The sequence below is a fragment of the Triturus cristatus genome, chromosome 1_2, assembly GCF_964204655.1.
Source record: "Triturus cristatus chromosome 1_2, aTriCri1.1, whole genome shotgun sequence".
Taxonomy (NCBI): domain Eukaryota; kingdom Metazoa; phylum Chordata; class Amphibia; order Caudata; family Salamandridae; genus Triturus; species Triturus cristatus.
In genome coordinates this window covers 477,209,713-477,226,295 of record NC_140580.1, presented here as the reverse complement: position 1 = coordinate 477,226,295, position 16,583 = coordinate 477,209,713, and the positions used below count along the sequence as shown (strand labels likewise).

The 16,583-nt window shown below is 47.9% G+C and overlaps 1 protein-coding gene across 2 annotated transcripts in view; it reads left to right on the top strand.

Annotated features, from left to right (window-relative positions):
* The first annotated feature begins 1,231 nt into the window (after positions 1 to 1,231).
* The window catches only part of DPYSL4 (dihydropyrimidinase like 4), a 186,158-nt gene continuing 170,806 nt past the window's right edge, over positions 1,232 to 16,583 (top strand). The window contains exon 1 of one of the 2 annotated variants that reach the window (XM_085606200.1): positions 1,232 to 1,776. In XM_085606200.1, the coding sequence (XP_085462326.1) occupies positions 1,279 to 1,776 (498 nt within the window). In that variant the 5' untranslated portion in view covers positions 1,232 to 1,278. Of the gene's footprint in view, positions 1,777 to 11,563; positions 11,926 to 16,583 lie in introns of those variants that run through there. The other variant, XM_085606201.1, reaches the window with a different exon arrangement.

Here is a 16,583-nt window from a genome sequence, read left to right as displayed (position 1 = left end):
ACTCTGAGAATAGTTCAGAAGGCATTATGTACATAAAGGTGAATTTGCAAACCTGTATATTTGTCTTTTAGTTAAATATTTTTTTATTGGATATAAGAAAACACAGGATTACAAATATAAACTAGTCAATAATGGTCAAAAGATAAGCATACAAATGTATTAAAAAAAATAGTAACTGCATAATAGGATAATTATACAGAAAAGGTTACAGAGTATATAAACATTTATAATAACGTGCCTAAAATGGAGATAAATAAAAAAGGAACAAGAAAGCATACCTAAGGAAAAAGATATAAAACTAGGATATTACAGTGGTATACAGAGAGCCTGTGTGAATGTTAGAATGAATATAATATTTAAAGAGGAAAGTAATTTTTATAGAGGAAAGAGAAAAGAAAAAAGAGAAAACGAGAAAAAGAAAAAAAAAGGAAACGAGTAAAGAAGAGAGAAGAAAGAAAGAGAAGGAGAACTCAGTAATAAGGATAGAAAGGGATTATAATGATAATGACAGAAAAGTCGTAAAAGGTCGCCATAGTAAATCAGATTTATTTTGAAGGTGGATAGAAGAATGAGGAATAGAGGCAATTCTATGTTCATCACATATATAGTTCCACCAACGTAAAAAGGATAATTTAGAATTGTCTTTCCAGCAGGTTAATATAACTTTAAAAGCCACAGCAATAAATAAATCGAGTAAAGGAGATGTGGGAATAACTTGAGCCAAATCAGGCGACATAGTGCCTAAAAATACATTATGAACGTATATTTGTCTTTGTGTAGTTATCAAAGTAAGCATGCTATCAGATATTTTAATTGGCAAAAATATGTTCATTAAGGATCGTGGTTTTCTGATTCTGGAGCTTGACATCATTATTGTTCTAGCGTAACTCGATTAATCGAAATTAACTAAGCTGGGTGCTAGTTTGTCAATTCAGAGGAGCCAGGAAACTGTAAGAGGTTTCCTAGAGTAAAGGAGGGGCGTGATGGTAAAACGACTTGAAGCGCTGTCCAAAAGGTGACAGATGCGGCTGGGTCCTCTGGGAAGCGTATGAAGGCAGCATCTGGGACTCGTGTTTCAGCACCTCCTCCGAGGGACAGCTCCACTTGAGTCAGCCTCGTTCACAGGGTGCCTACTGGTGCCCTCGCAGCAGTGGCAGTGGGCGTGGGGCGGTGTAATCTTGAGACCTCCCAACAGAGACTGCAGCTCCTAGACACCGGACGGTCAGAAGTCTTCAGCCTCCAGTCCTCCTAAACCGGCAACCTTTAGGCAGCACAGCTATGGCCGCACTGAAGAAGACCGATACCCCCCAGGAAGAGGGGGGTGGCTGCTTCGCGGGGCTCGGGTCAGGCAGTCCTAAACCGAGACAGAAGTATGGGGGCATGTTCTGCAACGTCGAGGGGGCTTTTGAGAATAAAACACTGGACTTTGACTCGCTGAGCGTATGCAGCCGGCGGAGTGGAGTCAGCAGCCTCGAGAGGGGGCGCCCGAGCATGAATGGTGAGGCGGACACAGGCCGGGAGAGTGAGACCAGGAAGAGTAAAGGCAGCTGCCTGGAGAGGGGGCGACCTGGCATAGATGGCACGGCTGGCACTAGAAGGGAAAGTGGCACCATGCGGAGTGAAGGCGGTCACCTTGAAAGGGAGCTCCCTGGGCCCTATGGCACTGTTCATTCTGACAACGAAAGCGGCAGCATGGTGGAGGGGCTGACCCTGGTGGAACCTGGCACCCACACGGCAGGAGCGGCCCCGGAGCAGGAAGAAGTCATTTCGAGTCAGGTAACCATGCACTAGGGTCCTCCAGGACAACAAAAAGTAACTTCGACTTTAGCACCCAGTCTGTTGTTGGTATATGTAAGATTAAAGGTGCCACAATGACGAGAAGTCGTGGCACCATTTCAAACGGGGTTACTACACGTGCACTGGCACTGAATACCGTTTGCAGAGTATTGTGTCCCAAGATGGCGTCTCAAAAGCTTTCTAAAATGTGTTTTCAAACATCCAAAAGTGAGCTGTGCTACTCCGTGATATTTAACGAAATTAATGTGTTTCACAATTCAAATGTGGACGCCCGCATGCACCCCAGCTACTGATTATTGAACGGTATTTCACAATACCTTTCATGATAAATGACCCCTACAAGTGCTGAACAATGTATGTTTAGGTGTTTTTAACGTCGATTTGCTCAGGATGTTGCCGTCCGTTATTTCGGTGTGTTTTTTTCCTGCCATTCCAGTGACCGTCATCCCTTTCGACAGAGAGGGCACCGGCTGCCTGCTCATTTGTGTCAGACTGTCAAAGTGCAGTGCCCCTCCCCCTCCCGAGTGGAATGCTCGGGCAGTACTGTCAGCGTACCCATGAGAATTGAAAAAGAAGGACTTTTTAGCATTGGGGTAGCTGGTCAGATAGCGCCAGGTGAGGGCGCTGCTCCTGCACCAGCGTTTAAGTTACTGCTGGTTTGTGCTTTGTACAGTCCAGTGTAGTGTGGAGGACGTGCAACGGGCCCTGGCGCAAGCAGGGAAAAGACCCTCCGACTTCTGGTTGGGTGTTAAAAAAGAAATACATGAGGGCTCGTTGGGTCTTGCAGGACCCGGTGCAACTGCACCATCTGCACAATGGATAGCTTACGCCCGTGCTCCATTCTTAATGTTGCGAAGTCTAGACTAATGTTCGAGCTCCAGCTTTCCAATTAGGCCACGTGCCATAATTCCATGTATCTCTCCATGCGCCTCTCTTCCCTGTATTGCAAAAAGAGAGCGCCTAAAGGGCGGTGAAACAACATTCATTCACCATAAAAGAAGCAGTAATCAGCGGCTATTTCCATCAAGCTCACAGCACCCCATTGCCCCTTGGATTCTTTGCACCTCTCACGTGGCTGCATTTTCTATTAATACAATTACATGATTGTCTCCCAGTTGTAGTGCACAGATGCAGTTTATCTGGACTGTGTACATTTCCTACCGGGAACCTCCACTGAGACTGACCAATCCAGTCAGGTGTTAAATCTCTGTCAGATCGATGGCCGACGTACGCCATTAAAACCTCTTTTACAGCACTGGGAGTGTGTTTTATATCCTGTCCATCAGTAACATACGTTGCTAGCTGGAAAGGAAACAGGACAATGTTTCCAAATATGGGTCACAGTCCAGTTGAGCAGAGTCGCGTTAATAAAGCGAGAGAAATGCAAGAGGCAGCTGTGAACAACTCCGGGCATTAAAGAGGGTCCCGGACACACATCTATGAAGGTGAAGTTCGCAATACCTTCCCGTACAGTAAATATGCATCCAGTATAGGGGTCAGGGGCGTCGCTTCCATTGGTGCAGCAGGCCCAGTGACATTAGGGCCCAGGGGCCTGATGCCCGCTGGTCCATCTGTATTGATGTGTTCCGCAGTCCACACAGCTGTCAGGGGACCATTTCCTTCCTCGCACGGGGGTCTATGACACACTGTCTTCTTTGCCATTGCCGGTGTTGGGGGGGATAGGCTTTCTCTCACCCGCCTCCCTCCTGCCCTCCATGTGCTTCAGAAGCACTTTCCATTGAAAATGCTTTTTTGAGACTTAGCTAATATAGGGGCATATTATTAGCAAGGGCTGGCGATATAATTATCGCCACTTTAGCGTCCGTTTTTGGGCGAGAAGCGGCGATAATTATATCGCAATATCATCAAGGACACGCTAGCGCGTGTTTCCTTGTTGTAGAGCCTGTTTTTTCACAGCCTTGCCTCGCATCGCTAATGAGATGCAAAAGAGGCGTGGCTGTGAAAAAAACACATGTTAATATCGTGAAGGCAGCTTCGCGATATTAACAAGGAGGTGCAGCGATAAAAAAAATCACGCTACCTCAGCCTTAACTCCGGAAATCCTGACTAAGGCATACTTTTAATGGGATATGGATTATGCTGATAGGACCACAGGGTGCTATCAGCAATGTTATCGCTGTTTTCAATGGAACATCGCTGGAAAACCAGCGATGTTCCATTGAAAACACCGGTATCGCTGAAATATTATCGCCATAGCGCTATGTGTTGTAAATATAGCGTTATCATGGCGATAATATTCAGCGATAGCTGGCGATAATTGTTCTATCGCTATGAACGCCAGCGATAATTATCGCTGGCCATTGATAATATGCCCCCTAGTTTCCAGTTTCACCATCGTGCACTTTGCTTTGGTCACTAGATATCTTTACAACTCTAGATGTAAATAAAAGAATTGCACAGTTGTCACCGTTTGTATTTCTACCTCCTGTTAGGGTTTTTAATGTTTCTCTGATCACATCAGTCAGTGCTTAGTTTGTAAAAGGATGAGTGCCGGGGCCGAAAACTCTGTTTCGGCGGGGCTAGTCGTGCTGAATACGAAGGCCGCGTAGTGTTGGAAATCACCTCAGGCCTCTTTAAGCCACTGCCAGACATTGTTGCCCCTTTATCGCACTCTTGCCTGCCAGCTTTCTCCCTTTGTGTCCGTTTTTCCGTCTTTCTCTTCCTCCTTCTTTCCCGTTTGTGTATTTTCTCTCTTCTGCACGCAGACAGGTCCCCAAAAATGAATGCAGTTGGCCCCCACCAACCTCCGGATCAAATTAAGCACATCATCTGCTGAATCATGGACAACAATGCCACTAACATGAGGTATCTGTGAGAAATATGTGATTGGATATTTCAAGGTCTCTTTCGAATGTCGAGGACATACATTTAGCTATATAGAAGTGAACCCTTCATATATACAGTTTCTGCTGCAGCGTTAATGCTTTTAAACAATGTTCGTCAAACACAGGCTTGTGAACGCTCCCAGCACTATCCCTTCTGAGTTGTGTTTAAGTGTCATTCAGTGAGTGATGTCACATTACACCTCCATACCTGCCAACTCACACAGTGCCTTCATGTGTAACACAATTTCTGCTCCCTTCGCATAGTCACCTCGCGAGGAGTCAAAATCACACGGTGGCAGGAAAACAAGCATTGGCATAGCCAATAGGTCTCGCCTTTGGGACCTTATAAGTATTTAGCCATGCAACACTTGATGTTGTTGCACCAAGGATATTGTGCTGGATAACTAAACATTTATAAGGTCCCAAAGGCAAGACCTATTGGCTATGTCAATGCTTGTTTTTTAGCGTGCCCGGGATGATTTTTAATCCCAATCAAACCCTTGCCCTAAATAGTTTTATCAGTGAAACTGCATGTCAGTGTGAATTTTGTGATCACTTCAATGGAAAATCTGCTGTCTGTAAATGACAGTTTACTGCTACACTATGTGTTAGTAATATATTTGCAACAATGTGCCCCAAAATGCACCACGGGCTACATATTTCACCTTGCCACTCTCCTGCTGAAGGGGCGTAGCTGTGTAGCTCATTTGTGACAGTTCTTCCTGTGATACTTGGGTTTTTCACAATCTCTGCGTTCAGTGATGTAACATTGCTGACAGCACCGCTAGTCTGGGCTTTGTTCCAGTACACCTGGCAGCGCGCCACTATGTCTTTCACGGAAGCGAGAGCTTTGCGCCAGGAGCACAGGTACAAAGAGCGCTAACAAGTCTGTATGAAGCGCTTGGACGTGTGCCAGTGGGGACGAGTCCGAGCTCGGCGGGCAAACACCTATATACATCACTTGCTGTCTCCTTTGGATTACTTTGCAATATTTGGGTGTTTATAATGGCACTGTGTTTGGATACGTTAAACGTGTCACGAACCCTGCACATCAGAATGGTATGAACCGAGCTGATAGATCAGAACAACAGGATTGGTAAACAAACAAAAAACACACTCTGGGGAAACACCCGGAAGTGCCAAAGTGGGATATTCTTCATCTGGTGCAACCGAGACCGGCCCTGCCGCTTATGATGGCCCATGATTGGGTGGGCCATCAGGCCGCCCCAAGACTACCTCGAGGAGCAAAGTATGTGTGTGAGGGAGGGGAGGGCAATAGAGGCGAGAGGAGGAGAGAAGGGGTTGAAGGGGGTAAATGTGAGGGAAGAGGGAAGGAGGCGCACGCGAGGTAGTGGTTGTCTGAGAGGGAAGGGGTTTGCACAGGGGGTGAAGGAAGGCAGCAGGGAGATGTCAGAGGAAGAACGAAGTTATAGATGAGGTAAATCAGGGATGGAAATATAGGAATAAGGACCTTGGGCAAAGGAGCGGCGATTTAAGCTGATAAAGGGTGAAAAGAAGAGGCTTCCGACGGCAGAGAAAGACATGGTAGACGAGGGAGTAAAAGAGCACAAGAGAGGCGGGAGGAAACACGGTAGACCAGGAGACAGGACAAGGGAAGGGTAACAATGTGTGAAGAAGGGACACAGTAGAGGGGCAGCGGAATGGAGGAGGGACAGGTAAGAATAAAGGGGAAAGGGTCACGAAGGGAGGCTAGGGCTCGCCTTCCCCTTTCTGTGGGGCCGCAGTCTTTACTGGGAGTCCAACAGCACCTTGAAGACCGAGTGACATTTCCTCTGCTGCAGGACATGGAGGACCGAGGCAGGGCAGGAGCCTCAACGGACAATACCGGTGAGAAGAGGAGCACAGATGCGCGCGCTCACTGTTTACTGTGCCCTTCTTTACTTTAAACAAGCCCGGGAGTGGTGCGTGCATGCGCGCGCAGTCTTCACTTTTCATGCACTGCACTTGTGCTTGTGGCACGCCACTGCTCGCTCCCGCAAGGTGGATGCCGCCACAAGCATGAGTGCAGTGCTTGGAAAGGAGCTGAACCATGGCTAAAGCCCTCCTAGGCAGCGCATACGCACTGCCTAGGCGAGACCTAACGAGGCTGAAAACCACTGCAAACAGTGAATTTTCAGCTCGTTTTCGGAGGCTGTAAGCAGCTGATGCCCATTAAAAGGTGTGAAAACACACCAGTACATCTGTGCCAGCCTCAATGACCCTTTCTTTTATTTGTCAAGTAGAGGCGCGGGGTGGGGGGGGGCTTGGTGTAGGGCAGAGTGGCTCTTAGGCAGCTCTTAGCATGAGGCTCCGCCCCCTTCAAGGCCCCACCCCCTCCTCACATGGTGGCATTAATTTGTAAGTTGGCAGATATGCACCTGAACCCCCCATCTGACATCATCACATAAATCAACATTCTAGAATGCCTATTGTTAGACGTTAGGCACAGGCAACACTTTCAATATGCTGGTTTAATCTTGCATAATTTCTGACATTTTGTGTTATGCTTGTTTCGTCAAATTCCCAAATGTATGCCATCATGCCACGAGGCGTAATTGCAAGTCAATGCAGATAAAAATTATATTGTGGAAGCATAGAAAACATGCAAATGAACTAATCCCAAATGGCTACTCTACACAGCACTTGTGTTTTTGTGTCATTTTTGGTATCTAATGCATTCCCTCATCGAAAAGGAAAACAAGGGCGTAATTCATGCTAAAACATAGTAGTAACCGTCCGATATGGATTCCAGGTAGATTTCCATAATTTTGTGTGGTTTTTCCAAAATTTCGCAAAATTGTGCAATTGGAAATTACATATATTTAGCACGCCCCTATTAGAAATGCAGGATTGGGAGAAGCGAATTCTTTTTTTTCTAAATGGGAGGGCCACTTTAAGATGCAACACAGGCATGAGTCAGGGGGAGCAATCAAGTGTATTCCAAGAACAACTTGCAAAAGTTCAGGACCAGAGAAATACTTGTCAAGCTGCAGGATCTTTTCTCTCCATCCATCCCCCCTGAATCTTCGCTTCTTCGCAACACTCCAGGCTACTATCCTAGACTTTCATCATGCTACTCTCCTGTTCGGCTTATCAGCAGAATACAACTGGCGAAAGCTGGTGTTGGAGTAGGTGTCCTCGGAGCTCATTGGAAGCGACGCTGCACAGCGATGTAGGAAGATGCCATGCTGGGTAGGATTGGGATCACAATTAGGCTTGGGACTTCAAAGAAAAGTGGGCAACATTTCCAAATGGTTAGTGTTTTTTTGGAGCTTTAAATAGCGTGAACTCGGTCCGAAGGCCCTGGAGCAATTACCATGAGCATCAGCTACATTGCACATAATCAATATAATTGTTATTTTAGGTAGATTAAGTGATTTGCCCACAAACACTGGATATTGAGCTGATGCCAGCACTCACACGTACTTCCTAAGTTCCAACGTCAGCAGCTCGTAGACCATAAGCTACATCCTATGTTTCTCTTCCTCTGGGAATGGTGACCTCACATTGAGGCATATGCAAATATACCCACACTCCTGCATCAAGGCCCTAAAAACACTGGGACCGAGGTGTCAACACCTGTCCCTAACGAGGCCACTTCTCCTACTAACCCCCCAACCACCTCGCCATCCCATTATAGCCTTAGGGTATAACCTGGCAGGGGGGGGGTCGGTCAAGAAAAGCACACACCTGATGCTGCTACTCCAGGGGGGCTTAGGTGTGAATGTCCCCCTGTGAGGCCCCTGCATACTACCACCCTCCCCACACCCGCCATGGCCTGAAAGTAATGGCCCAACGGGGGAATGGCACTGCTTCTGGGTCGGCCGGCCACACAATGCAGGGAGCGAGGTGTGCTGGCTTGCTCCCTTATGAAATGTGTCTCAATGGAATACTTTTCTACATCAATGAGCTTGATTGACTCTCCACTCATGACTAGAGATTGGATTTTTAGAAGAGAGAGATGTGCTGCATAATGAAGGGAAAGAGATAGCTAGGTAAGAGAGGAAATAGGAGCACAGAGATGGTCGCAGGATGTGGAAGTAATACAGTTAGTGCATGAAAGCAGCTCAGAAAATCAGGGGTTGTTCAGTGAAAAAGGGATCAGGATGTTCTGTACAGGGGTGTAGCTACCATTGGTGCAGCAGGTGCATTGAACCAGCATCCAGAGCCATAAGGGGGCCCATCGAACCCTGACAATTGCAGTATTTTATGAGACCAACACTCAAAGGGACCATTTTTCTTGCCAAACCCAGACCTCATGACATTTTTGCTAAGCTATTGGTTGCGTTAGGGTTGGAAAGTGTTTGGTGGAGAGCAGTGGTACTATTTCAGTGAGTGTTGTCAGGAAAGACAGTGCTTGGTGAAGAAGGAAAATCCTATTTCTTTGTTAGGAAATGTGGCTGCCTGCATCGCATGCAGGGCGACATATTGAATTTTACAGTGGAATGTGGTAGAGTGGAGTGGCATACTGTGCAGTGGCGTAGCAGCTTAGAGCTGCATTCCCATGTCAGGGCCACATTTCACTCCCTGCTTTACCCCGCCCTTGAGACTTCGAGAAAGGGCTTTCACCTTGCGAGGTAGGCTAAAAGCAACCACAAGAAGGAGCCCAAAGGGAGCTCCATGCAATACCCCCAGAGTCCCCATGGCAGGAGCCAGAGATGAAAGCAACAGCGTTCTGTTATTCCCAAGGAGAGTTGGAGGACTGAACAATAAGGGGGGATGGGCCTGGTAATGCTCTGCCTCTGTGCGTGAGTTCAATTTACTGGACTATGAGGTCCAGATGTGGGGTGAACACCAGAGTTCAGCACTAGGGCCCAGATGTACGACTCACCAATTTGCAACCCGCAAATTGCGTCGCATTTGCGACTCGCAAATTGGAATGTACAACAGTGCCTCAGACACTGTTTGTGATTCCTAATGGGGTCGCAAATTGCATGCCTCATTAATATTTAATGAGGAAAGCGCAATTTACGACCCCATTAGGAATGGCTAGCACTCACAGGGGTGGTGGCCTGCTGGGGTCAGCAGACCACCATATCTGTGACTGCTTTTAAATAAAGCACTCTTTTTTTTTAAAAAGCAGCCGGTTTTCCTTAAAGGAAAACAGGATGCATTTTAAAAAAAAGAAAAATGAAACTTTTCAGTTTCATTTTTTAAGGGCAGGCTTTGGTCCCTGGGATCACTGCCTGCCCTTGAAAAATATTTTTTGACTCATTGTATTGTATTGTATATAGTATTTGTAGAGCGCGACAAACACCCAACGGGTACCTCGGCGCTATAGATACGTGAGCACAGACCAGCACAAACGGGAGAGAGGGGAATATAGTAAGACCTAAAAAAAAGGGGAAGGGGTCCTATGGGGACCCCTTCCTGTTTGCAAATGGTTTACCACCTACTTGAAGTAGGTGGTATATTGCGAGTGTTTTGCGACCGCAATTGCGGTCGCAAAACATTCATACATACAAATGCGAGTAGCTATTAGGAAGGGACGCCCTTGGCATGCCTCTTGCTAATAGCGAGTCGCACACCTTATTTTGCAAATCTGTAAAATTTACTGATTCGCAAAATGAGGTTTGTACATGGCCATGCCCTAAATTGCAGTCGCAAACGGCCCGATTGCCCGTTTGCGACTGCAATTTAGGGTCGTACATCTGCCCCTGGATATTGTATATTCCTGGTGCTGGTTGGCTAACCAGGCTGCAGTCAGCTTAGGTCATAAATCACTGGCTGCCCTTGTATCCCCCGTAAATTAACCCATTTGTTTACCAAATACACCTGCAACACAATTCTCTCAATAGAAAACTGGTTTAGTCTGAGTCTTTCCTGCGAACTTTCATTTTGCATGCACTAATTCAGAATATTAGGTGTATGGAAGCCAGGCTATGGGATATCCGCGCTTAACTTAGAGTTGCTGGGTGCGTGTTACTAGGAAGGTTGCTAGACGAGGAAGGAAGTGGGGCAAACCGATGGGCGTTGGAGGCGGTCTGTGGGTGTGGAAGGGAGGGGGATGCTTTGTGAGAAAGTATATAGTTCGCTGTGTGAAGAAGGGCCTGGGGTTGACGAACAAGAATAACAGAGCGGTTGCTTAGTAATAAAAGGACAGAGACTCCTGGTTTAGGATTCAGGGTGGGGGGAGGGGGGAATTTAGAGATGAAAACATAGGGGAGGCGGACTAGGACTGGGTAGAGGTTGCTGGGTGCTGAAAAGAGAGGGGCTGCAATGCGAGGACTGGAGCGTGGTCTTTGCGTGAGGGCGGGGAAGAGGTTGCTAAGTGATAGAAGGACACTTCCATCCAGGAGGGGCTGGTCGGGGATGAGGGGCCGCTGGATTAGAACTGGGGGGTTATTGGGTGATAAAAAGAGACGGTGCCCTGTACTATCAGGGCTGTTGACGAAAGTAGAAGTCCTGCCTGCTACACAAGAGTAGTGGAGCAATGCTGGTGGGCGAGGAAGATGTTGGGTGATGAAAGGAGGATGGCAAATGGTTTAAGGTTGGGGAGAGGTTTGTGGGTTATAAAATGAGGGGGTAACCTGGATTAGGATAGGGAGAGGAGGTGGGTGATGAAAGGCGAGGAGCTGCTGGATTAAGTGGAGAGGGCTTGCTAGATGGTGAACGCAGAGGGAGGGGTTGACACGGTTTGGGAGAGGTTGTTGTGTGATGAAAGGAGAGAGATTTGTAAGTATTAGAGAAAGGTGGGCGAGGGCGAGACTGCTGTTAGACGAGGGTGGAGAAGTTTCTGAGTAATGAAAGGGGACGGGCTGGAGGGGTTGGTGGGCGAGGGTGGGGAGACGTTGGTGTCTGGTGAAAATAGAGGATGCTGCCAAAGCATGGGGGGGGGGCTTGGCTGACACCGCTCTCCTCTGGGGCACGTGCGTTGCTAGGTGCTCGGGCTTTGTTTCCTGCCTGAGTCCTGAAGTTGATCCCTGGTGCGGAGGGGGCTCTGTTCCCGTTAGAGCTGCTTTCTGCCTGCACGAGACTGAAAGCGAATCAGCCAATCGCGATTTCCGGCTGCCTCAGAGCAGGGAAGCTCCAGCAGCGGGCTCGGTCCACAGCAGCATCGCGGCCGAGAATACAGGGCAGAGAAAGGGACGAGCAGAGCCCCTCCCCCGCCTCCCAGCAGAGGCGGAAAGACTCCGCCCCGAGAGCCCACGAGAGAAAGAACGGTCCTGGCATCTCCGCCCGGACAGAGCACCCGTATCTCCCAGGAGCCCCTCCGGACAGGGCCCACCCATCCCTGCTGACCATGTCCTACCAAGGGAAGAAGAGCATCCCTCGGATCACGGTGAGGGGAGGGGAGGGCGCGGGGGTGGGGGGAGTTGCTCAGGCTGAAGGAGCGGAGCTGCGAGGGCCGCGACAGCCATGATTTAGAGATGGCTGGGGAGGGAGCCCAGGCCGAGGCGAGCCCCCTTGTTTATGTATCATGCTCACAGCCATATCTTCAGCTGGGGAGCACTTCTGCAGAGAATTCTACAGACCAGGACCACAGCCCTGGCGTCCCAGCGGTGTTTACACAGACAGGAGACAATGGCACACCATCAATATAAGCATATTATATTAAACATACAAATACATATTCTATCTTTCTTTCCCTGTTTCTCTCTCTCTCTCGCTTCTATTTCCCGGCACCTCTGTCACTCTAATAAACCCGCACGCCCTCTCTCTGGTAGCGCTATAAGGAAGAAGGCAATCTGGGTCAGCAACATTATTCAGCGATAGGCGCTGTCTTGGTTCTTCTTCTTCGCAAACCTCATTTATTCTCCAGAGAAAATTCGTAATGAAACGAAAGCCTTTCAAAGAGTGTACCAATTCTTTCTAAAAATAAAACCATGAGCGGAATATTTGTATGATTTTTTTTTGCGCTTCCTATCGACTACGCCTGTCCTTTCATGTTAGACCGTCAGCGCGTTGATTCCAAGCCATTAATGCAAATGGTCTGTGTTTTTGTTTGATTTCGAAATCCCCGTGAAAACCCTGACAGGGAAGAACAAAGGGAAGGGCGAGGAGTGACCCGGTGGCTGCGAGGAGATGCCAGGCGTGTGTCTATCACGACTGAGGGATGATGTAAAGACTCAGCGCCAGCCGTGTCTTGAGGGTTGACTTACCACGGGTTGTCCCAATGATACAAACAGACAAACTGCAGTGAACTCGATTCCAGGGAACGTGAGGACGGTTTTGTGGGCCTCACTCTGAACTGGACTCTCAGGGGGCTGCTCTCTGTCGTTTGAGGAGGCGCGGTCGATGCTGAAGAAAAGGTGTTTTACTTGTTTCAGTAAAACGGGCTTTCTTCGATTGTATGTGCAGGTGTCTCCACAGCAGAATGAGTTACCGCCCGTTGCCTCCATGGGTGACTTTACAACAGTGTAAGATATTGCCCTTTGCTGGTGCAGTTATTTCTCACTGCAGGATCACTTGGTACATTCCATCCAGTTACCTCCATATGAGGCTGCGTTATTTCACATTGCCTGACCAGGCATGTATGGATGTATGCCTGTATGTGGTTTTTCTATTGCGCAAACTTAGCCAAAAAGCAGTGGGGCGCAGTACCAGGTAAAAAAGAAGCATAAAGTCAATGATTAATAGGGCAGGAAGCTGGGTTGTGGATGCTTAACGCATTGCGATGTGGTGTATTTTAAAGAAGTGAGTCTCCAACACTTTCTTACATTGGAGCAGTGCTGGGGCAATGCTGATTGATATTGGGATGTAGTTCCATATCCTGGGTGCATGGGTGGAAAAGGCCTCCTTTCTTCCTTGCTACATTTCTCAGTCTTCAGTGTAATGGTGTACAGGGGATATTTTGTGCCTTAGGCGCCCTTGTAAACAAACTGGTGACAGTTGTAAATGTAGGAGGAGAGCAATTGAAGGACATTGTGGACAAATCCCATTCGAGACTCCAGGATGTGCATAAGGGTGGGATGTTCGACTGTGTTGAAGGCTGCTGAGCGGTCCAGCAATACTAGGAGGCAGGGGTCAACTTCATTTGTGATCAAGAGGGCATCATCTATGATGTGTAAGGTAATGGTCTCCATGTGGCAACATTAGCGGAAGCTAGACTGGAAGTGATGCAGGAGATGGTTAGCATTGGTGTGATCTTGGAGTTGAACATAGACTGCTTTTTTAATGATCGTTCCACAGCACAGGAGGATGAGTTATCTCACATTGCCTGCCTAGGCACCTTAACAACAGGATGAGTTATTGGACATTGCCTGCCCAGGTACCGCCACAGGAGGACGATTTGTAACAAATTGCCTGCTTAGGTACCACTGCAGCAGGATCAGTTATCACACATTGCCTGCCCATTTAACTCCATACCAAGATCTGTTATCCCACATTGCCTGCCCAGTATGTCCACAGCAGGATGAGGTATCAAACATTGCATTAACAGGTACCTCCACAGCAAGATGTGTAATTCCTCATTGCACATACAAGTCAGCCCTGGGCGTAGTGGGCATAGTGAGGCTACGTGAAGCATTATGGAGTGGGGGCAAATCTACGCCCACCCGTACACTTTGCGTAGCCCCACTACGCGCCACCCGCCTCCCTCCCGCCCTCATTTTACAATTACTTAGAAACATTACATAAAGAAAATTACTTACCTGAGCTGCTGCGTCCCGGGGCTCCATCTTGTTGCTTCCTGGATAGCTTCTTCCTCACAAATGCACATGCGCGGGCGCCCGTTGCATTGGTAGCGATGGTTGAGGTGGGTGTAGGTCCAAGTTCAGCTAGGCATTAGGTGAGTTCCATGGTGATAGGTTCTTCTTGAAGATTACAACTTCTTTTTATTCTGTGTTAAGTTTGAGACAGTAGGTCTTCATTAGGTTGGCGACTTCAGCCCACAGATGGGGCTGTGGGTGTCCAAAGAGTAGGGGACTTGGCTGACTGACTGTGTACTTCCAGTCAGGAAGGAGTATATCCAATGAAGAATGGGTCTTTAGGTTACAATCTAATGAAGGAGCCAGATGAGGATGTAGTGGGTCGAATGCCGTGGAGTGGACCAGGAGGTTAAGAGCAGCCTTGTCACATATATCTAAGATTATACAGATGTTCTGTTGTGTTGATGAGGATTGTTTCTGTGCTGTGGTTGGGTGTGAAGTCTGATTGTGTGACATCCAGGAGTTGGTGGTTATGGAGATGGTTGGTGAGGTATATTGTGATAAGTTTCTCCATGACTCTGGCCTGAAACGGTGGCAGATAGATTGGCCTGTAGTTCGTGTGCATTGTTGGATCGGTAGAAGGCTTTTTGAGTAGGGGTAATACTGTGTCATGCTTCTATGTGCCAGGGAGGGTGGCAGAAGTGATTGAGGCATTTAATTTCAGAGTGAGGGCTGTGCTGATAGATTGTAGTCCTTTGGTGAAGTTGTAGTGGAGGCAGAAGTCCGAAGGATCCCCAGAGTGGATGGACTGCATGTGAAGACAGTTTCGTCACTGGAGATGGTGGGTCACATGGTCAGAGTGGTTTCTTTGAACAATATGGGAATCCTGTTGTGAGGTCTGTTGAGTCTGGTTAGGGATTGAAGTTGTTGTGTATGGTGATCTTTCCTTCAGTTCTTCAGAAAGCTTTATTATCATGTTGGGTTTAGTGGACACTTATTTTCACGTTCCAATAGCACCATCACACTAGAAGATACTCAGGTTTTGTGTGCAAAACCTTCACTTTCAAGTTAGGGCATTGACAAATGCAGCGGTTAACAGAAACTTTGGAATGCTTATAAAACTTTTGTAAAGTTGTGTTCAGATAATCCCGCACACTTTGGGCGACCAGTTCCAGCAGGGAGGAGGTCAAGGGGGACAATAAGAACTACCAGCACAGTTACCCTGTCACCAAAGGAATCTCAAGTCCAGTTCCGAGATCTATGGGAAAACTGCCATAGACTTCAATTGAGTGGTCCTGATGCAAGGGGTACAGAATGCTGAAGATACTGTAAGATGCTGAGGATGCTGTGCTGTTGATGGGAGGCTTCTTGGGACTAAGACTCGGTTCACGATCCCAGTGGGTCGACTTTAGCTACAGGGATCAATGTCCCTTGAAGTCCTCTTCGGTCCAGCAAAAGTCCAGTTGGCACTGGACTACTGGTCTCTGGTCACAGAGAAACCAGTGGTTCCCTTTCAGGAAGGCTAGTGTCCTTCTTGGGCAACCATCCTACACTCTGACCACTCTCCTGGGTCCAGCAGACCCGTGTGAAACTTTTGAGCATCAAGATTTGGTCTCCCAGGCTGCACGCTGGCGGTCAGGGGATAACAAACGATTGTGGCTACTGACTTGCCAAAACGGGCTTCCTCAGCTTTTGCGGCCCTGGTGCTGTAATAGGAAGTCATCCAACTGACTCTTTGAGTTCACTTCTTCTGTCTTGTGCTCAGGAACAACTTTTCCACGAGTCAGGAACCATAGACACACAGTCCTTTCTTTGCCAGCTCAAGGATCAGCAGGCGTGGTCCAGACTTTGGTGCAGTTTCTCTTGCTTGGTCCAGGAAACAGCAGGGAAGTACTTCTTTGGTCCTCTTTCCAATCCAGATGAGATCTGAGGTCTGGGATAGTGCCCCCATATGTATGCCAAGAATGTGCCCTGGGGGAGATGCTATGGTTACTAGCCAGTAGGCTACTAAGTCACCTCCTGTCTGATGACAACTTACTGCAATGTGCGACAACTATCTATCCCATAGTGCACTATTCACCACACTCCCAAGTTGGATGAACCCTTATTTTGGGATGTGGAACAGGTAGCACACCCTAGAGGTGTGGCTACCTGAGGGATACACGTCCAAGGGAAACTGGTTTGGCAACTGTTTACCCTCTCTGTCCCTGACACCAGCCCGTCTACCTAAAGAAACGAACAGCCCTTCTCAGGTGTGGCCACCATTTGGTATTCAAATGCGTCTTCGTCTTTGAATTTTGGATTTTGGGCTCACTGCTTAGCTTCCTGCCATTGGGGAGGTAACACCTCT